This window comes from Hemicordylus capensis, chromosome 9, assembly GCF_027244095.1.
Source record: "Hemicordylus capensis ecotype Gifberg chromosome 9, rHemCap1.1.pri, whole genome shotgun sequence".
In the NCBI taxonomy this organism is placed as follows: domain Eukaryota; kingdom Metazoa; phylum Chordata; class Lepidosauria; order Squamata; family Cordylidae; genus Hemicordylus; species Hemicordylus capensis.
Genome location: NC_069665.1, coordinates 27,370,720 through 27,394,147, shown reverse-complemented (window position 1 = coordinate 27,394,147; position 23,428 = coordinate 27,370,720). Strand labels below are relative to the sequence as shown.

The 23,428-nt window shown below is 46.1% G+C and overlaps 1 protein-coding gene across 2 annotated transcripts in view; it reads right to left on the bottom strand.

Moving 5' to 3' along the window:
- Nucleotides 1–23,428, bottom strand: part of CDH13 (cadherin 13) — a 625,583-nt gene that overhangs the window by 378,546 nt on the left and 223,609 nt on the right. For both annotated transcript variants that reach the window (XM_053270621.1, XM_053270622.1), the window contains one exon: nt 5,851–6,059. In XM_053270621.1, the coding sequence (XP_053126596.1) occupies nt 5,851–6,059 (209 nt within the window). The remainder of the gene's footprint in view (nt 1–5,850; nt 6,060–23,428) is intronic.

The window sequence follows — 23,428 nt, the reverse complement described above, 5'->3', positions numbered from 1 at the left end:
CAAATGGTGAGGTGTAGGGATATGGAATTTCCCCTTTATATGGGTGTGATGATTAAATTATAAGTAAATTGTGTCAAGCCACAATTATGCATTATTGTAAGTGAAAAACAATCTATAGGAGAGGATTTGGGAGAGGTGGATGGAGATTCTTGGCAGTGACTTGGATCCCAGTGGGTGATGCTAGAGGAAAGGATATTTTAAAAAGTTATCCTGATTGGTCCTCTGAATTGGTGGAGAGCTCCAGCTGTTGTGGGACTACAACAACTCCCTATCACCCCTGACTATTGGCCACTATTGTTGGGGATGAATCCCACCGCCTCCGAGCCTTTCAGCATGAATAAATGGATGTCCAGTGACATCCAAGTTTGGCAATTTTGATCCTTTTACCCTGAGCTTCACAGTTGAATTTTTAAAAAGGAAAAAAAGAATACTGATTTACAACTTTTTGCCTCCAAGTGCTTCCCTTGGCCTTTATCTCATTTGTTTTTCCCTTTTTCTCTCCACCAGGTGCCTGGATGGTATCCTGAGGTTTTGACAGTTTTATATTTAAACTTTCCCCCCAACTTACGAGGAGCAGGGAGCCATGGCGGGCTGAAGACCAGGGGGCACCAGGTGATTATGACCAGCCAAGTGCTTGACGAAGCTCAAGGTTTCCCAACCCCAGGGAAGCAATGGAAACAGGATGTGCATCATGTGCTTATTCAGAAAGATGGGAGAATTCAACCTGGAAACCCCAGTGGGGAGAAAACTGTCTCCATCCCCAGCAACCCAGATGCAGCTCTTAAGGAGTAGTGGTGGAGTGGGGTGGGAGGCCAACTTGAGATCACAAAAATAAAACCATGCTATATGTGACATTGATCGCCAGAACCTGCTTGGAAATTGCCTCAATGATGCTGGGAGAAAAACAATATCCAGCTTGCTAATTGCTACCCATGGACTCCCAAAGGATGAATGGCAGAAGAAACTGGGGGGCCATGAGGATCCCGGGACCAGGAAAGTTTTTGCAAAGGACTAAAAAGGAGCTATAAGTTTTCTCCACAACCTGGTTATGGCCGATATATTGAAAACAGGAAGAGGACATGACCCAAGTTGTTTACCAGGGATAATCCCATTGTTATGGTAGCTTCTCTGGTATATCACTGTCCCCATTTGGGCTTTTTGGAGAGTCTAGTTTCAGTTTTATAAATGTGAATAACTTTTGCATAGTTTCTTTCCGGGCTGTCCTTAGGGCAGGGGAAGCAGGGTGACCGCCTTTGACCCCGCTCCATTAACCCCGATAAAATTTAATTGGAAGGGGCCCCCACACTGGCTGATTTGCCCTAGGCCCCACACCCCTCCAGGGTGCTCTAAGGACACCCCTGGTTTATTTTGCAGGGTTCCTATGACATTAAGGATCAAATGCATTTGTGATATGTACTTTTACATTTCTAGTTAAAAGAGAGACTTTTTATACAGCTGCACATACAAAAACAGCAAGATAGTCTTTTGCGGTGTTTTAATCAATGCACTCAAGTACACATGGGTATTGGAAATATGTGGAGGGAAAGACATTAAAAAAAACCCCGAGAACTACAGCAAATTCAACAAGCACAGCATTCTAGCACAGAATTTGAAAATATAAAACAGAGCAATGGAGAATTCCTAATGCTCCCTTCCATCAGGATGGATCATGCATGAGAAACAAATCCAAGTAACCTGGAACTCCAAAATTCAAGGAGGAATTCTAGAGAATTCTGGAAACATCCCTACAGTGTGCATCCCAAGCCCTCTGCCATTCAGGCAGGGTCAAATCTGCTTAGGTTCATCCACAGAGCTTCATTTGTGCCTTGAAACCATTGGATGTGTCATTCTCTAGAGCGAAGGGTCCTTCCAGCTGCCAGTCAAAGCCTTGGAGGCCATGGCCATCCGTCATTTCAAAACATGCCATGCCTTCGGCTAATAGGGCCATGAAGAATAGGATTTTTGTAGACGCAGACTGCAAGCCTTCCAAAACGGAGCAGGAATTGCAGCCTGTGAGGAAATATTTCAAAACATACTCAGACTCTCATTAAACCAGGATCTGCTAAGTCTGCAGATCGAGGGCTAAGCAGTGTATCAGCAGATGCTTATTCTTAACCCCTCAGAATTAGAGTAACAAGCAAAAGTTCCAAGAGGAGCTATTCATAGCCAAGACCCAACTCACGCAGAGATGGAGATGTAGCACTGCTTTGCAGGCTGGCATGTTCAGGAAGGAGAGCAAAAATAAATAACAACGGCTGAGCTGATCATCAAGTACACTGGAGGGAAAATGTGGAGGCCAAATTCTATCACCCAGAAAACATCTGGCTGCAGTCAAAGTGGTCACCTGATGTTTCCTCATCTCACAGGAATGCACACAACCATGTTTGTTTATTAAAAATGTTTATAGACCACGTTTCAACAAAAAGGTTCACCAAGGAGTTTATGTAGCAAAGGAACAAACATATGGTCTCCTTTCCATATGTTTTCATCGTTCTCTGATTTGAGCTTTTTATATGTGAATCTTTTTATTTGAAACTTCTGAAAAACATTGTGATTTTCATTGTCATTTTAGCCTGGGCTTTTAAGTTGTTTAACTTAACTTGTTTAATTTTATTAGTCTCAGGTTTTACAGTGTATCAGTTTTTATAATGTTGTGAGCTGCCCTGAGCAGTAGCGCACTGGAGGAGCAGGATATAAATATTTCAAACCAACTGATCAATCATTTCCCAGAGGGAAAGTCAACAAGAAACACAAGGGAGAGCCCAGCAATACCCACAGAAGGGACTCTCCTCCGAGCAGGCGAGGTATGAAGCTGGTATGAACCTTTCGGGTCATCTATCCCATCACACTCTGGGCTCCCAGACTTCTGCCCCCCACCTCACTCCACACTCCTTGCATGGATGGAGAAAGCTGCAGTGTGATGACGCAAGCATGCTGTGTGCTGCTGTGTCTTACCAAGGAGATCGGGGGCAGAAAGCTTCCCTTGGCAGCTGCTCAGCCTCTTTATCATCCAAATCAGGCCATTGGCAATTTATTGTGGTCAGGGATTATGGGAGCTGTAGTTCAACAATAGTTGGAGAGCCAAGGTTGCCCACGCCTGGTCCATGGTAAAAACCATGCTTTGGTTGCTGGTACAAGGAAGGTCTTTCATGCCAAGAGCAGGGAGTTAAAAGTGAGGAACGGGTCAATACATACTTCTCACCTAGACTTCTCAACTGGCATTCTGAGGGGGCGTCCTACATTCAGACATAATGGTCTGACAACCTCTGGCCCCTTCAACTCTGGTTCCATGTTACGTGTGAATGTGGCCACAATGTTACATGCCGCGCACAATTCACATGATACACTGCAGAGCAAAAGTTAGATCAAAACTCATCAGAAAGAGAAAGAGTTTTCAAAGTTGGTTCAGCCCTCTCTTTACAGCTGGCTTTGCTCTCAAAGGGAAGATTTAATTTAAAGTACCACGCCTGCTGGAACCACAAAGAAACTGCTGCCTGCCAAGGGAGCTAAATAGTGGAGCGAGAGAATGGATCACTCATCTTTTATATCCTCCTCATTATGGCTTCTTTGTCATCCCAAATTATAGGTCTGTAAAGGTACCCGGCTTAATTGTCTTGTAGTCACTGTCATGACTACCTCCTTGCTAAATGCCATGGTGCAGAAATGAAGGCTATCTCAGTTATTCCTTTGTTACTCAGTTGCAAGTAAAGTAAACATTTCAATCAGTTTGCAGAAGCACCTTGATTTCCCCCACCTCTTTCCTTCTACACCATGGCTGAATGTCTACTGAAATCACAGAGACAGGAGGAGTTTTATAAGGAAGAGCAGAACTGGAGACACTGCAAGCACAGAACTCATGCCTAGAAAATCCACATATAAAACACCACAACCTGGGACAGCCTTGTTAACATCAGGAGGATTGCTTCGGAATAGGTGTCATGGCATGTGGATTTGTGTTAGTGGTGCTACTGAAACCTGGAATTCAGAATACAAATTTGCTTAGCTCATAAGGCCTGGATGCAGGGATGTCATTAGGGGGTGGATCATGGGGCTCAGCCCCCAATGAAGGGCTCAGAGTCCTGAATTTAGTCAGCTACCTCAAAAGGGGTACTTAGGAACATAGAAAGCTGTCTTCTTCTGAGTCAGACACTTGGTCCATCTAGCTCAGTATTGTCTACACAGACTGGCAGTGACTGCCTGAAGGTTTCAAGCAGGAATCTCTCCTAGTCCTGTCTGGAGATGCCAGGAAGGGAATGTGGAACCTTCTGCATGCAAGCAGGCAGGTGCTCTTCCCAGAGTGGCCCCATCTCCTAAGGGAATATCTTACAGTGCCCTCACATCTCCCATTCAAATGCAAGCCAGGACAGACCCTGCTTAGCAAAGGGGACAGGTCATCCTTTCTACCACAAGACCAGCTTTCCTGGGTGGTCACCTCTGCTGCAGGGGTCAAAACAAACACTTTAGTCCCCAACAGCATTCATCTCCTCCAGTTTCCCTTTGGGGAGGAGCCAAATGCAAATATTTTGTGGGGGGAGCATGCTTGAGTTTAATTATCAAAAGTGGGGCTGTGGGCCAAGGACCCAGACCTTTTGTTCACCTAACATAGCCCTTGCTTGGATGTACTGTGAATCAAACCCTGTTTTTGCCAAACATTCTTCTGCAGTTTGGAATGTAAAACAAGATTCTGCACATGTGCCAATAATGCCTTGTAGCTTAGTTAGTCCATGTCCTGGACAGCTGTTGTGGCCTTCCCAGATGCCTCTGGGTTCAATGCAAAGTACATCCTTTGCATCAAACAAGAAAGCATCTGGCGGGGGGGGGGGCTCAGGAAAGTCTTGTTATAAGTGGTAAAACTGCCGCCCTGTAACCAGAAGGTTACAAGTTCGATCCTGACCAGGGGCTCAAGGTTGACTCAGCCTTCCATCCTTCCGAGGTCGGTAAAATGAGTACCCAGAATGTTGGGGGCAATATGCTACATCATTGTAAACCGCTTAGAGAGCTTCGGCTATAGAGCGGTATATAAATGTAAGTGCTATTGCTATTGCTATTGCTATAAGCTAAACAGAGACCTGGCTCTCCAGTTTCCCCATCATTCCCAGTCACAACTTATGGCCAAGCCCAGAGTCACGTTTGCCCAACCCTGGGCTATGGCGATAACTAGGGAGGAGATCTGGTTTTGTGGTAGCCAGCATGAATTGTCCCCTTTGCTAAGCAGGGTCTGCCCTGGTTTGCATTTAGATGGGGACTACATGTGTGAGCCCTGTTAGATATTCCCACTCTGGGAAGAGCACATGCATCTTGCATGCAGAAGGTTCCAAGTTCCCTCCCTGGTAGCATCTCCAAGACAGAGCAGAGACTAGCTGCGCCCAGTCTGTGTACTGAGCTAGATGGGCCAATGGTCTGACTCCAGTTTAAGGCAGCTTCCTATGTTTCTTTGTTACTAGCAGAGCATGTAATAAATGAGTTGGCACATGGCATTGGTTGCTTGAGTGAGGCAAACATCCTAGAAGTCCTTTCCCTGCAAAGCTCGCAATTGTGCTCACCCTGTCAGTCTTTGGAGCCTTAAACATAAAACTTAATTGCTTAGCTGTGTTTATAAACATTTTAAAGTTCAAAAGGAGTGCTGGAGTGCCTTCTGGCAACATCTCTCTCCTCCAACCATGCCCAACCATTGCATCAGTCCAGACCACTGCAAGGGTAAACATGGCCACCACCAGTGACATCAGCGGTCATATTTTTGAGCTGCCTGAGCATGAAATGTAAAAGAGAAAAGCAACAACAGCTGCACATCCCAATGAATCCACAGCATCTTTGGAAAATTCTGATTGACATTCCCCCCCCCCATCTTACCTTTAAAGAGCTGCGTTTCTCTTTTCCACCAGCGATCAATACCTCTGCTGTGTCTTCCACCTGGGCTGAACGAGCATGGATGGAAAAGGCTTTGCCAGCTTCTGATAAGTTCCTCAGTGCAACTAAAGCCCCGTTGGGTTCCACCTTGAAGTCTGGATTTGAAACTTCAAAGTTCAATTTGTGATTTCCTCGACAATCATCAAATACCACTAGAGGGGGGGGGGGAGAAAAAGAGACCAAAACAAGGGCATCAGTGTCTACTAAATACCACCAATTTAAAGCCGTTAATACCTGACCTATCCTACAACACTCCAGCATCGGTCACCAAAAAGAAAAGTGAAAGCAACTTTCTAGGTGAATTTTAACATTTACATTCAAGCTAAATTTCCAAAGGTTCTGAGTATATATTAAAAGGGCTGTGGGAGAGAGGGATTACATTCTCATCACAAAGAGTGGAGGAACTGTTGGAGAAAATTCCACAAACTGTCTCCTGGAAGCTTTTCACACAGGGCTTTTGAAGCCTGGAATGGAGGAAGTGCATTCACATATTGATTTACCCCGAAGTCCCTGTGAGTTATTGGGGAGCAGTTCACACACAATTTGGGTTATTCACTGCACGTTAGAGTATAGCCCGATTTATATCTGGGGTAAAAAAAATCCAATATTTGCGGCATTTTGGGGGGACAACTTCGAGTTCACTGTAAAGCCTCCCCGTAAACTTGCGGTAAAACCTGCTGTGCACAAAGGTAACTGATATGTAACTCAAGTAACTTGTGAACCCTTTACACATTCCAAAATGTGTACAAACTGGGAGTGAGACCATGAGCACTCCCAGTCTGAACACATTTTGATTAGCTCTGTCTGAACATTGCCTTTGCACTTACAAGTTGCATCTCTGTAGGCTCCCCCTGTGCAGAGAACCTGCATTTTGCAAAGTCCCCGATCTCATACAGAACTTACATGCTTCTTTATTATTTATTTGTTAGATTTATAAACCACCAATATAAAATGCCTCCTAGTGGTTTACAGCAGAGCAAAAATACTAATAATAATCTAAAACAACCATCATATGAACATAGGAAGCTGCCCATCTAACTCAGTATTGTCTAACCAGACTGGCAGCAGCGTCTCCAAAGTTGCAGGCAGGATTCTCTCCCAGCCCTATCTGGAGATGCCAGGGAGGAAAGCTGAAACCTTCTGCATGCAAGCAGGCAGGTGCTCTTCCCTGAGTGGCCCCATCTCCTGAGGGGAACAGCTTACAATGCTCACATGTAGTCTCCCATTCAAATGCAAAACAGGACAGATTCTCCTTAGCAAAGGGGACAAGTCATGCATGCTACCACAAGACCAGGTCTCCTCCTTCCAGCCTCAGGAACTGAGTTCCATCCATTAAAACAAATAAAAACAGTTAAAACCAATTACAACAATATAGAGCGAAATTTTAATTTCTCTCAATAACATATTGTAACACAATGTGTGTACATTGACAGGAGTAGGTTCTGTTCATCCAAAGCTGATCAATCAATACGCAGAGGGCAGAGGGCTGTGTGGGCACGATCAGCCAAAGGAGTTGGGAGGGCAGGAAAAGTACAATATCGTGGCCTTAGACTCTCGTGAAGTCATATTGGACACTGCCAAGTAGGGAGAGAGTACTAGACACCGTGGGGTGTATGTTATAACACTGAGTTCCTGCCTCAGGGATGTTCAGGACTGCTTGTGCTAGCAAGACATCTCATCTCAGAGCTGGCCCTGGGGGAGCTGAAATACAAGAGGAAAAGAGAGGAGGGAAAGGAGAGGAAATGTAGCAGAACAGCCTTGTGGCGAATAGGGCAATCCTAGGCATACTGACTCAGGTGAATTCTGTGGCCTTTGAGGCCAAAACACAGAGTATCAGTCACCATGAGATGGTGCTGTGCACTAGTAAGTCCTGCTTCAGATCTTGCCTCTGCTACCGGTGTGCTAAGTGGCTTAGAACAGAACAGCCCTGTCGGATCAGGCCCAAGGCCTATCTAGCCCAACACCCTAATTCACACAGTGGCCCACCAGATGCCTCTGAGGAGCCCACAGGCAAGAGGTATGTGCATGACTTCTCTCCTGCTGTTGCTTTCCCTGCAACTGGTATTGAGAAGCATAATGCCTCTGAGGCTGGAGGTGGCCCACAGCCACCAGACTAATAGCCATTGATAGGCTTAGGCAAGCTACTCTGTCTTAGCCCCAGCCCCCACATCTGCAATTACGGAAATAATAATATTGGCCTGTCGCCTTAAGCCAGCGTTCTTCATTGGAAGGCAACCACAGCCACTGCATTTCACCCATCACAAGGCAGCTCCTTTACTGTAAACAGAGCCAGTGGCATCTGGAAAGGTGTGCATGAAGCACAGAGTAGTCTTTAGCAACATAGGAAGCTGCCATATACTGAGTCAGACCATTGATCTATCTAGCTCAGTATTGTCTGCACAGACTGGCAGCGACTTCTCCAAGGTTGCAGGCAGGAATCTCTTTCTCAGCCCTATCTTGGAGATGCCAGGGAGGGAACTTGGAACCTTCTGTTCTTCCCAGAGCGGCTCCATCCCCTAAGGGGAATATCTTACAGTGCTCATACTTCTAGTCTCCCATTCATATGCAGCCAGGGCAGACCCTGCTTAGCTAAGGGGACCACATGCTTGCTGCCACAAGACCAGCTCTCCTCTCCAGGGAGAGCTCTCCCCTTCTCAGACCCCACCATAGAGCTCTATAGGAAAGCACTGGGAAGCACTACACTTCCCAGCACTCTGTGCATACCTTTCCAGAGGCCACTAAGGCTACACAGGGCTCCGTTTTTCTTAAAGGGGCCCCCTGGGACTGGGGAAAAGTACAGCACTGCATAGAGATCAGCACAGTGGGGAATAGCTCTCACACTGGTTTTGCCCAAGTGGTCCTTGCTTAAGAGAAGAGTAAAGATCACTACCGTAAGGGGTTTGCTGTAAAGATGTACACCACCCTAGAGATGTACATATCAGGCGGTATAAAAATAACAAATATGATAAAGACCACTGACATGTTGATGGGAAGCCCTCTGAATGCACTAATATCCCATGCTAAGAATTACTAACTGAACAATGATGATGGAGCCACAATGAAAGGATTCATTCTCTATATTGAGTTGGTCATTCGCTGCGGCATCTGCATAAACTAGGTTAAACAAACTTGAAGTATAGCATCTACTCTGGGAGCACTTATGCCAGGTTTATAATGCGAGAAACAGCAGGCAAGAACAAAATGTTTTCAGTTAATAATTATAGAGTAATCATCCCAGGCTTGGCCTGGACATCTAAAATCCTTAAGGCTAACAAAACAGTTCTGGGTAATAATTTTGTTCCATATTAAGAACCAATTCTGTTCGTTTGATGGAAATTACTGTAGGATGATTGGTTTCACTATCAAGGCGCCTCCCTGAATATATGAATTTCCACACTTCAACAGTGCCATAATTGTTATTGTGTAGGCCACTGTAATTATGTTCAGCATGGGCTTTCCCTTTCGGAAAGCTTAGTGTATTTACGGATTTGAGAACCATCTCTAAAAGGCTGCCAATCTGCAAAGTTCACTCTTTGGGGAGATGCAGATGCAGAAGCAGAATTAAATGCACACAAGTTCTGTACCTGATGCATATATGGAAACAGAACAAAACAACTACCCCTCTAATATTCTAATATAGAACGAAAGCAACAAGGGCTGGTTAAATCCACCCCCCATATATATATACAGCACTAGATATGGTGGATAATTCACAACTGGGGGAATTCAGAATACACTCTAACACACTCGTGCTAATCAAACGATAACAGGAATTATCATGCACATTCACTTCTGCTGCGGTGCTTTTTAGTAGAGTTGGTTCTGAAGAATCCAGACTGAGTCCTAAGTAATAACTGCAACTAAATTTTACTTTCAGGTTACATAAAATAAGGGGGGGGGGCTTAGTAAAAAAACTTATCCTGCTGGGTGAGAAAGCAGAGTCACATGTACTGCGGATGGAGAGAACGAGAGAACAAACTCAATGTACCTGCTGTAATGCAGGGATCAACCAACATATAAATTCCTCCCTCCCTTCAAGAGTTAATTACATGGAAGAGGTACCACTAACCCTTTACTTTCTGAGTGGAGTGAATCCACAGCTATTGCCATTCTAACAATGCTTACAAATCCTTCTGTTCCATCATAAATTGTCTCCTACAAAAACACATTCATAGCACACGTCTGAAGCACAAACCAGCTGCATCAAGACCACAACCAAAAAAATGTTCTTACAGTCCCAAACTCTAGGGGTGTGTATGGAACTGGGTTTGGCGGTTCAGTTTCGAACCAAATGCAAACGGAACCACTGGTCTGCTACCCAGTTCAGTCACACTGGCCGGTGGGGGAATCCTTTAGAAGTCTGTTAAGGGTGGTGGGCGGGGGGCAGCAAGAGGGAACCTTACTGACTTTGGCAGCAGTGCAGTGGCGCTGCCTCAAAAACCCACTCCCCCAACCCCAGCAGTGCAGGCTGGTGGCATCCTGGTTCCGGCCTCCGTGGATGCGCAGAGACTGGAACTGGGCCGCGGCCAGGCTGCGATGCTGGGGAGGGGAGCACCAGCAGAGTTTAGAAAAGCCACCACTGCTGAAGCCGGTAAGATGCCCTCTCACCATTGTCCCCAGCCACCCTTAGAAGACTTTTAAAGGCTTCCCTCACTCTTTTGCTTGTAAAGGAGAATCCTCACTGGATTCCCCTTTACAAGCATAGGCCTCAAACCAGGTCAAGACAATCCGTATCGGGCTGGTCCAGTCGGACTCCAGTCTGGACTCGGACCAGCCACCATTTTTTAGGCTGGTCCGGTTCAAGTTCAAACCAGCTGGACTGGGCCAGTTGGAATCTAACCTGGCTTGATTTGAACTGGTTCTGCATACTCCTACCAAACTTTTTATTTCTATGACAGCAGCGTTATTTATTTATTGATATCTATATGGCTCGTCTGATGTTGCTAGTCAGATTGCCTCTGCCAAGTGAACATCTTTATTGTGTTTAATACGCCGTATGGCATGGAACGAGCTCCAAATCTCGGCATGAGGGAAAGAGAGACCATGCCAAGCATCTCTCAATGAAAAACCATCTATATTTCACGAATCCTGCTGTTCCTTTCCCAGTCACCTGGCATTAGTTTCAGTGTCAGGACAGGCCCTTCAAGAAACTTTGTACATCTTTATTCCATATTTAATGAAACAGGCTCAGCACTCTCTCTGTACCATCATTCACTTATTTACATTTATCCCACAGTGTATATACCTTTCTTTGCCTTCCAACTTATAGTATGATCTATGTGCCTTACATATTTAATCACTGCTCCTCTACAGAGTTGAAAGAAATGCATAAGAGAAATGAATTCCAAGTCTCCTAAGGGCTGATCCAGCTCACCACATGTGGATGTGTTAAGACTGAACACAAGTCAACCCTTTTGGTACAGAGAAAAGACATATAGATTGCAATGTGTTCTCTGATCCTTGTTCACCAGCTTATGGAAAACGTTTGGAGTGTGGGCTATGAGATCATGGGTTAGGGATGTGGTGAGTGGTGTTCAGAAATGGTGTCTGGTGTCATGCCCCCATCCTCAGATAGCTAAGAAGGGTACCTGCTACAGGGGTGCCTGAAGGGCAGAGCCCAACTGTCAGTCCATAGGAGATAGCTGAGGAAGGTCTGGTTGAAGCTTCAGGACTCACAGGCAGCAGAGACAGGGAGTGGAGAACTGAACACTGAGGGAAACTGCGAACCATCTCTGCCTCTTTGCAAGAGAAGATTGATGAAACACCGACAACAGGTGGAAATGCACAGGAGAAGTAAATGGCTGCTCAACAAGCCAGATAAACCCTGAATCTGTGCCAGCTGGCCAAAGGCAGAAAACAATTAAGCCAGGTTATAAATTAAGTCTGAAGGCTGCAGCCAAATGCTGAAAGCAATGCGTCTCCTGGAGCCTGCTTCAGCTGAGCCTCAGACTCAGAGGAACCCCAGCTTTGTGTTGACCTCTAGAGACCCAGGCTTTTCCTGAATTAATTCTGCTACCTGACTGAATCCTGACAACTGTACCTAGCTGCAGACTGAGTTTGCAGGGGAGGCTGTCTGAACTTGACACTGTAGTAAATTGTTCTTTGTGTTTTTCTTGCAGACCGAAGAGGATTCTGAGGACCTCCCAGTGACCTCGATGGAGACTGGGACTTCGACACTGGACAGACAGGCTGCTGAAACCTGGTGTGTTTCTGCATTTTCACAATTCTGCACCTACCACTAGAAAGATGAAATTTTACCTAAAGGAAGTTAATCAAATGGGGTGAAATACTGAGGGAAGAGGGAAGAGTTTTGACAAGAATATTTGAAACTTCTTAGGAGGGATCCACAGAACAGATGAATGGAATTGTAGCTCACTGATAGAGCACTGAGGCTGTAGCTTAGTGGTAGAGCATCCACCTTGCATGCAGAAGATCCCAGGTTCAATCTCTGGCAGCATCTCCAGGTAGAGCTGGGAAAGGTGCCTGAAGCCTTGGAGAGCTGCTGCCAGTCAGTGTAGACTAGGGGTTCCCAACCGGTCCTCCAAGTGTTGCTGAACTACAACTCCCACCATCCCCAGCTACAATTTATTGTGGCTGGGGATGATGGGGGCTGTAGTTCAACAACATCTGGAGGACCACAGGTTGGGAAGCCCTGCCTTAGGGAATCCTTGTCAGCTAATACAGTATAAAACCCATTTCTGCTTGTAGGAAATATCTGCTCTTCTATTCAACCCTGCAAGAACTGAGGCCAAAGAAGAAGCAACCAGTACAGAGAACTAGAAAATTGGAACTCAGGGTCTCAGCTTGCTGTTATTTCTCACAAACGTTTCTTTAAACTAAATTAAGCCACTAGGTTCAGCAGAAACAACCAGAGTCTCCCAGGATTGCAAAGCATAAATGAACTGGCCCGTTAGTTGTCAAAACGACAGGCAAGCAATTGCTTCTGGAGGCAGTCCAAACAATACTACTGAAAATGGTACATGTTTGTAGTTTTCAATATTTACTGTTTCTGATCGTCTTGAAAAATGGATTCCTTTAAACCAGACAATTAACTCCAGGCCTTAGTTGCATCCTCGCCCTCCAACAACAGGCTGCAGTTCAAGACATTCTGCAGATCAACAGAGGGAGGATGATCTTCTTTGAGATGGCAGCTTGGATACCAGTCAGCACCTGTGTCTGGCCGTGCATGAATCCTTCTCCCCTTCTTCTCCCCATTTTTACTGGGAACCTGCATTCAGGGGCCCGAAGTCTCTATGGATCAACAGCCAGGGAGCTACAGTAGCCCCATCACCACCAATTTTTCACAAATAAATAACTGAATCTTAGGAAGGATGAGGCCCATCTAGTCCAGCATCCTGTTTCACACAGTGGCCCACCAGATGCCGCTGGAAGCCTACAGGCAGGAGTTAAGGGCATGCCCTCTCTCCTGCTGTTACTCCCCTGAAACTTTGAACCTTCTGCATGCAAGCATGTAGATTATCTTCCCAGAGTGACCCCATCTCCTTAGGAGAATATCTTACAGTGCTCACATACGGAGTCTCCCATTCATATGCAAACCAGGGTAGATACTACTGATAAAATGTCCAATTGGCATCAGAGTGATTTCCCAGAAGAGGTGAGAGGTTGCTCCACAAGTCCTTAAAGAACAGCTTATACCTGGCACCAACATGATTCCCCAAACCAGCAGCAAAAGCATGCAGTGGTGCTCAGCAGGAAGAATGTTTAAAAAAAAAAAAAAAAAACTACTTGCACAACATCAATGGGAATGCTCTCTATTCAAAAGGATGGGGAATTTATCTTAAGAGGCATCACCAAAAGGAAAAACCTTTTGTCTTCTGCCACCTGCGGCAGAAGCAATACCCACACATTATTTCCAAGGCACTTGCTTGTTTTGGCAACAGAACATGATTCATTGTTTGAGTGAGTAATAATCCAAGTCCGGCCTGTAATATTTTCCTTTCAAAGTGGGAGCATGGGAAGAAAAAGAATAAAGATGTTAAAGACCATCTGTAAACAGAAATGCTCCAGACACTCCAAGTGAATAAACCTTCCATTACATGAATTGAGGGCCCCCCCCTCCTTTTCTTTCAATGTTGGCTGTATTTGTGGAAGGAAATAATGTAAAGTTATATTCATTACGTGGCTTTAGCTGGGCAAGTATATAATTGGCTTGTATTACTATTAACTAAAGATGCGGCTAAGGTTCTCTGAAGAAAACCCTTATCTTGAAATTGGAAGCTGTAGAGAATCGGCCAACTGGGGTTATTTGGGGGTGATAGTGATGTGAAAATGTCAGGGAGTCTTACTGGTGAGTTGCATCATAGTGTTGTTCTAAGAGCATAAGAAAAGCCCTGCTGGATCAGGCCAAAGGCCCATCCAATGCATCCAGGTGCATCTGGCAAGGCACCAGAAATGTGTTGGTGGGGAGAGAGCAACTAGCCCCTCCCATTGGTGTTCCCCCACACCTGTAATGACCTGCCTTGGCTGACTGACCAGCAGATGCAAAAACCATTCTTTTCAGAGGGGAAGGGAGAGCTGACGGACAGAAATGGAGATGGAGAGTAGTCACAAACATTGCCAGAAGAAGTCAACACCGGGAATTCCACACGATCAAGGGTAAACATGAATCGTGGTCAGACAGCAATGGACAGGTCCAGATTTTCAGGTCAAGGTTGCTCACAGTAGGGCTGGTCACCATGCACGTGGTTTCCAGCACAGACCCAGCTCTCACGTTGCTCTTAATAGTCAGTGTACGGAGAGTCCTGCCCAACTGCAGCTGAGACCTGTCAGGCAGATGCAGCCAGGCCAGAGCTGGAACACCTGTTCCTTCTGGCCAGCCTCTCCGACCTACGGCGTTCCTCCCTCTGAGCCTGTATTCTGGCCAAAGGTCACTGTTGTGGATCTGGGGCAGGCACCTCGACTTCCGTGGCCTCGGAGGCTTAATCAGGAGGAGGGAGGGAAGGAGGCAGAGGGGCCTGCAGGCCAGTCAGCTCTGGCTCTGCAGAGTCGACCAGAGTTTCAAACTCCTGCTCTGGGTCTTCATCTGAAGAATCCTCCTTGGTGACCCCCATGGGAGTAATCACAACACCTGGTATTCAGGGACACGCCCCCTCTGTTTCTGATGAAAATAAAGAGCTATCAAGGACAGCAGTCACTGATAGTTTGTTGTATTATATCCAGTAATCTTTTATCCCTCCAGTGGTTGTTGCTAGTATCTGCCTTATATTTTTCTTAAAATTGCGAGCCCTTCGGGGACAAGGGGCCATTTTATTTATGTATTTTTCTACATAAACCACTTTGAGAACTTTGGCTGAAAAGCGGTATATAAATATTTGTTGTAGTTATGACTTGTTTAGAGGTTTGCCCCAGTGGGGATCCTGTAGAGAGTGCTGGGGGTGGAATCAGAAAGGGAGGGAAAGAAGGAGAAATATGGAGTTGTTTCTGAATGAACACTTAGTTAGATCTACATAAGATTATTTTATGTTTGTGGAGAAAGCAGCTATAAAATATTAGTCAATGAGCTTTTGAATCAACTAAGCATGTGAATCAGCTGTGGTGGCACAGCAGGGAAGCAGCTTGCCTAGGGAGCAAGAGGCTGTTAGTTCGAATCCCTGCTGGTGTGCTTCCCAGATTTTGCCTAGTAAATATATATTTGTAGTCACCTATATTGGGCAGCAGCGATATCGGAAGGGGCTGGACGTGGATGCTCACTTCAGTGACAACGGCAAAGACACCATCTCCTACTATGCAGGAAAAAGGCAATGGTAAACCCCTCCTGTATTCTACCAAGTAAACCTCATGGTTCTGTGGTCGCCAGAAGTCGACACAGACTCGACGGCACAACTTTGCCTTTCCTTTAAGCATGTGAGCCCACAAAGCTTGGGAAGGTTCCAATTTCATTTCATTGCATTCTTGGGCCTACATTCCTGAACTGCTGCAGTCTACTCTTGCTGCTGCTGGTTTATTCTCCATCTTCCTGTCCTGCACAACCCCTGAAGGTCCTTTTTCCTGGCTCAAATTTCACAGATTAGCGAAAGCAAGTTTACAACTGGCTACTATGCAACAAAAACCCTGGAAAGAGGCAATCTGTGTCAATTCTATTTGCTTATCAAACTACTCCTCATCCAACTACAGGGAGATCAAGATTTGGACTGCTGAGAGGATGCAAAACTTCCACCCAGTTTACCCAATGGTAACGACTGATAGGGCTATCTGCGCCAGCTCAACAACAAATATTTATATACCGCTTTTCAACAAAGGTTTCCAAAGTGGTTTACACAGAGAAATAATAGATAGATAGATAGAATGGAGCCCTGTCACCAAAGGGCTCACAATCTAAAAAGAAACATAAGACAGACACCAGCAACAGTCTCTGGAGGGATGCTGTGCTGGGGGTGGAGAGAACCAGTTGCTCTCCCCCTGCTAAATAAAGAGAAGCACTGCATTAAAATGGTGCCTCTTTGCCCAGTTGGTAGGGGATGCAGAGATTTGTGATCGAATAAGGGAGAAACAACAAGAATACAAATACAAGAATACAAATCCAGCTTGCTCGTGTGCTCTCTTCCATTGTCTGCATGGGACATGTTTTTGCAGAGCAAATCTAAACCATTCAAACGTGGTTACGTCAGTCACAAGCTAAACATGAGTCAGTAGCTCATGATGCAGCTGCAAAATACCATTATGGGCTGCATCAACAGAAACATCATTTCCAGATCATGAAAAGCAAGAGTTCCATTTTATTCCGCACTAGGCAGACCTCATCTGGAGTGCCATGTCCAGTTCTGGAGTCACACTTTAAGGAAGACATAGAGAGATTGGGCTGGGTTCAAAGGAGGGCAACAAACATGGCCAGGGATCTGGAAAAGAAAGCACATGCTGAAAGGATGAAGGAACTGGGTATAATTAGCCTTTGCTGGTCTTTGACCATCATAGACTAAACTAACTAGTCAGCCTGGAGAAGAGAAGATAGTAGTAGTAGTTCTTTTATTGCAGCCATAGGCCAAACAGGAGAAGAGGTGTGTGTGTGTGTGTGCGCGCGCGCGCACACACACACACACACACACACACACACACACACACACACAGACAGACACACACACACACACACACATACCTCTTGAACTGTCACACTGAAAAGCACAAGGACTTGTTCTCTGCAGCCCCAGAAGACAGGGCTAGATCTAATGGGTCTTAGTTAAGGGTGGTAAATTTTGACAGAACATTGGAAGAAATTTCTGAATAGCACGAGCAGTCCAACAATGAACCAATTACCTAGGAAGTGGATGAGCTCTCACTTGCTGGAAGTGTTCCAGAAGAGGGTAGACACTATCTGTTGGAATGCTTTATTCATGGATGTCCGCAGGATATTTTCCCGGGTCAGGGGTTGAGGAAGAAGCAATCCTAAACCCACTTACCTGGGAGTAAGCCCCACTGAATTCAATGGGGATTTCTGAGTTAGGGTGGGAGGAGCAAATGCCGTCCTTTGCCCCCACCCCCGGACGCCCCTGCTCTAGTTCTGGATCTCCTGCATCGAGCATTGACGGTGGACTAGATGGCCGACAAGATTCCGTGACAAAGCCATGGTCATCTACATTGCCACTGCAGGGCCTTCCTAATGATTATCAGCTGAAGCCCGGAACTTGTCCAAGTTGCCTAGAATTTACTCTTTAACAAGCCCATCCAAATAGAGTCGACTTGCTCTCTTGTTTTGACTCTTTCAGAGGCACCACTAATGGTTACAAAACTGCAGAACGTTTGTTTGAATATTGACGGTCGCCCTCGGATCGGATGAGTGCAACTACGCAGAACAATGTCATTAAAACAGCGCCTTGTAATCTTGCCTTCCGCAGCCGCTCCCAACGCGGCTCCTATTCACATCAAACATAGCCTTTGATACGTTTGCACAAAAGAGCCTCCTCTGAGGGGGCCAGGAAGCCTTGTCATTCAGGATCATTTTTTAAAAGAGGTGGAATTTGCCTTGCTGTACAACACGCACACACACACACACACTCTCTCTCTCTGTCTCTGTCACACCAATAAAGGTGGCTTTTTTGTTGTTGTTCTCCAGCTCATTCTCAAAAGTTAAAGTAGTGTTTATCGAGCAAGGAGGCTTTCATGCTTGCATATGCTGCACACATCAAAACTGAACTGTGCAGCTGAGATTTGAACTGGCAAATCCAGGTTCTGGCCCCTTAAATGTATCCTTTTATTTAAATGAGGGTGGAACAAAGTAAGCTGCCATATACTGGGTCAGACCATTGGTCCATCTAGCTCAGTATTGTCTACACAGACTGGCAGCGGCTTCTCCAAGGTTGCAGGCAGGCATCTCTCTCAGCCCTCTCTTGGAGATGCTGCCTGGGAGAGAACTTGGAACCTTCTGATGCTCTCCCCATAGCGGCTCCATCCTCTAAAGGGAAGATCTTACAGTGCTCACACTTCTAGTCTCCCATTCATATGCAACCAGGGTGGACCCTGCTTAGCTAAGGGGACAAGTCATGCTTGCTACCACAAGACCAGCTCTCCTTAGGTGGTACCTAAGTGAGGGACTTCTCTTGCATCCTGCAAGCATCCCCAACCTTCTCTGAACATGCATTCACATGGGAGAGCAGACATCTGAACCGGTGGCCATCATGAGTCTGGGTCAGCAACAATTTCTGCAATTGCTGTAATAATTTCTGCAACAAGCATCTGGTAAACTTTCTGCCACCAGCTCACCCTTTTGGTCATGACTCCCTTTTTCACAGGGCCAGTAGGAACTCGGTGCATGGAACCGGATGTTCATATGCCCCTCAGTGCCAGTGTGCCTTGCAGAGTTAACACAGGAACAACATATAGGGACCTGACTTATACCAAGTCAGATCGTGGGTCCATCTAGCTCAGTATGGGCTGCTTTGGCCCTCTTGCAGATGTTGGGACTACAACTCCCAGCATCCCCAACTATTGGTGACTGTGGCTGGGGATGATGGGAGTTGGTCCAAAAGCAGGTGGAAGGTCAAGGTCAGTTGTGCCGCCCTGATCTACACTTACTGGCAGCAGCTTTCCAAGGTTCTAGGCAGGAGTCTCTCCCAGCCCTACCAGGAGATGCTGCCAGGGATTGAACCTGGGACCTTCTGCATGCAAAGCAGATGTTCTGTGCCTGAGCTATGGCCCCGCCCCCATCCAGTGGCCATTCCTCACACACCCTGCCACCTGAATCATCTTCAGAAGTACATTGCCCAGCATCATTCTGCCAGTAGATGTTCCAGACATGTTGATCCAGACAAAAAGTGTGCTAGTGCAATGAACAAAGATGCACTCGTGCAAAAAGGCCACACAGCACTGAGCAGATGCTCCAAATTGCTCAGCCTCCTGCACTATTGCCCAGCTTGTGTAGGCATTGCAATATTTCTCTATGCCAGCTGCTACCCAAGTAGAGAGGAATCTGCCAATATCTACAGTGTCTGGTGAAATCTGGTTTACAACTAAGTTCAGATCCTTTTTTAACTCACACTAAGATAGTATCAGTTGATTATCAGGAATTAATTGTGCATACAAAGACTGCTAAAGTACAATGGGCAAAACACTGGAGGAAAATGCCAATCGTGGCATTGACAGGATGAGAAATTAAGTTCTGCAATTGTGTCATGATGTCAAATCACAAAAGCTCCATTAATACAAAAGAAAGATGACAACAGTGCAGTAATTTTGCTCAAAACTGGGCTGCTGTTATTAGTTATTGGCAAAATAAATCTTATGCTGCCATAAACATGTCACATGTGCTCAGTTTATTATAAGTTTTTTAACTCTCAGTTATACTCTCTCTCTCTCTCTCTCTCTCTCTCTCTCTCTCTCTCTCTCTCTCTCTCTCTCAGACCTATGGTATTTGTATGTCCCTCCATATTGCAGTACAAAGTCCATATAATTCAGTGGTGAGTCAGGTCACATCAGTGGAAATAGCTTCCCCCAGGAAAATTTAAACCAGCTTGAATGGAACCCCCTCAATCTGGAGACAAAGGAAAAGACACCATAGAAGAGAAAGATTGGGGGGCAGGAATTCCCTCAACACACATCCTAGACACCTCCACTCCAGATGAACAAGTGGAACCCCAGGATGCAACCACAACACCCCACCCATGACCAGATGACACTGCCCTGACTCACCCTCGGGCTCAGAGCACTTTGAGCACCTTGCAATTGAACCCAAGTACCCCCAGTGACTCTGAGTCAAGACTGGGAAAGGGCCATTTAGCACCCAGAACGTTCCCCTGGAAAAAGCATGCCAACAACCTCCCTAATAGCTGCAGTCTAAATGCACCTTCAGCAAGCTTCTCAGTAAGCTTCAGATCTTTGCTGGAGCAACACCTGAGCCTGCTCTGATGCTATCATCCAGTCCATCTCTCCTTTCTCCATTTGGAGCTCTCTGATTATCTGACCTCCTGTCTGGACCCTTGTTTCCTTTTGGAGTTGTCCAAGATCCAGATGTCCTGCTAGAAGGCATGGATCTGCTCTGGGTGCTGGCCCAGCCAACACCCCCATATGGACAAGAATACTAACGTGGGGCCTCCTGCAGATGCTGGCCTACAAGGCCCATAATCCCTGGCTATTGGCCACCGTGGCTGGGAATTATGGGAGCTGTAGTCCCAAAACAGCTGAGGTGCCTAAGTTGAGCAGGCCTGATATAGACCCAGAGCCATCTCCAAAGTGCAGCAAGACCCAGGATCTGGGGACCCAAGCCTGGCATATGGCTTGCTGTCCCAATGGAGTCATGGAGGACTGGGTGAGAAGGCCAGATGCGGCATCAGAAAATTCTCTGTTTGCCTCTTCTCAGTCAAGGGGGTCCAATAGGGCTCCCTTTCTCGGGGGGCCCTCCAGACACTGTAGCCGACACTGTGAGGGGGCTCTCTAAAAGCAACTCCCCTGACCTCATTTATGAATAAGACCTTCACCACCTTATCGGAGACAACTGCTTGACTAATAGCCTCTTTTCGCCTGCATTAGAACCATCTTAATGATTATCATGCTAAGGAAGCTTAAAGAGATAAGATACTAATCAGCTAGTCTGGGCTTGTCATTGCTCCTGGCTATAAACCTATTATGAAGCATGAATCACCAACAGAAAACTCCCACCCCCACCCCATCCCACCACTCTGCTTTTGTCATCTCTCCAGAGCTGTAGCCTCTGGTGGCATCTGCAAGCAGCCATGGCTCTAAGTCCCCTGACGCCTCTCATTTGGATTGCACTAAATATAGGGTGGCAACATCCGCATAGTAAAACATGGACTTGCTGACAGCCTTTGGGGTGGGGGGTATTATTTATTCTTATTTGTGTCCTCAGAGGAACTCTGTAGGCCTTCTCACTGAGATTTATTCAAGGCATACATTATTCCTGAATGCCTTTTGCCTTTGGGCTACAACATACCCTAAAGCTCTCTGCTCCTGCGAGCCTTGGGGTGATAGTGAAGGACCCAGGGCTGGGCTATATTGGGAGGACATCAGGTCCCCTTATTCTGCAGCCCTCTTGAGGGGTATCTTCGCAGGTGGCAGCTTCAGGGTGCCCCTCTCGGTCTGCCAACTCCCCTCATTCACAAACATGTGCTGGTTCGAGCGGCAGGATCATTGGCAGGATTTACTCTCAGCAAACAGTCTGTAAACATGAGATCACTCCCCATGCATGCTTGGAATACATGCTTGGAAGAACAGCGTGTGCCTCATCAACTGTAGCAATGTGGGTCTGAGCCCAAACACTCCACCCCACTTCACCATCCTGTTAGCAGGCTGGAAGGCCATTGCAGCTGGGGATGATGGGAGCTGTAGCCCAATGCCTTCTGGTAACTCAAGGCCGAGAACCCCTGCGCAGAAGATGCTAGGATAAGGGCAGGAAATAGTGCTCAAACTCTGACTTGGTCTCAGTCATTACCACATTGCCAGAGCTATTGACTACACTGTCTGTATTGACAATAGACTATTATAGACAATAGACTGCATTGACTGTTTTGACGACTATATTGGCCGCATTCGCATGTAACATGGAACCGGAGGTTGCTGAACCTGCAGTTATTTTTCTAACCATTAATCGCATTGCAGACGTTCGTCCAACTGTCGCCTGGCAACCTCTATTTCCAGGGCAAGGGAGGCCCTCCCTCTCCCTGGTCCACCGAGGCTGCATCCCAGCCAGCTCCATAGCGCTCGTGTTGCCAGATTGTGGGCAAAGCATTACCATGTCTCCATGGTGGCAGCCATTTGCCATGATCCTCAAGGGGGCATGTTGAGTGCAATCTTTTTGGAACAGCCCACCTGTCCTCAGCAGGGAATGGGGATTTAAATCCCTAAATGCCATTCAAGCCCTTCATCTGACAGCAATTGCACTACCACCCTCACAAGAGCCCCACTACAAACAGTCTTGCAAATGCCCTTTTGGGATATTTGGGCATTTTTGCCCTCTGTAGGTGGCAAGACTCACTACAAACCAAAGGTTCAAAATGAAGTTTGACGAGGCAGACCACAGGTCACTTTTGCCTTGAAAACACAGTTTCCCACATTAGGACATTCACAAATCCCAACCTCCGCCCCATTTAACTGTGGTTTTGAGTTACATGCAAATGTGGCCATTCTCAATGTGAAACTAGATCAGATGAAGAGCAGGAGGTAACAAAACTGTACAAACGTTGCAATGAAAACGATGGGAGTTTGTCGTTTTGTCCAGCACTTTAGGAAATTCAGAACTTTTTCTGAATTTCCAGCCTCGGTGGAAAGCTGACCATTTTCAGTTCATCCATCAGGCGATGTGTCAGACTCAAAATTTGGCAACAGTGCAAGAGCACATAAGGAATGGAGTGTTTGAGAGTTCCTTCCAGCTCTTAAAAGAGATTATCAGTGTGAAGATCCTGATGTACAAAAGGGTAACCATTCCATGACAACCACCATATCCATATCAACTACCCATGTGTCAGGGATCCAATGTGGGTTCTATTGCACTGCTTCAGTTAGTGGCTCTGATCCAAGACATGCGACCATATGTGCAAACACACACACTCTTTATTATTCAAGGCAACACTGAGTGTCAATTATCGGTAGGAACATTTTAACCTATCGTCAAAAATAACACGTTGGCTAATAGGAGGTTTAGAACAATAATTAGGATGAACGATTAAGCTTTCCCCAACAGCTTCAAGAGCAGAAAGTACAGAGGGGTCCTATTGGCATGGCTGGGTTTTTTGCCCATTTAATTTGACAAATATGGAAAACTGCACATCACTAAATAAATCATTTGTTTGTGCACAGCGTCTTATACTCAGCACCACACTAGGGTGACTCTAAACAGGCACTTTCACCTAGCGTAGGAGAGCTGTGCTTGCTCCGAATCGGTGGTTAAGTGTTTGCAAAGTTAAAGGTAGAAGGAGGGGAGAGGGATCGTGTGGGAAGCTGGAGCTGGGTACTAGGGAGAGGGCCTTTTTGGTGGTGGCACCCCATTTATGGAACAGCCTTTCCAGTGAGTTTCACCTCGAATTATCACTTTGTTCTTTTAGATGCCAGGTAAAAACCT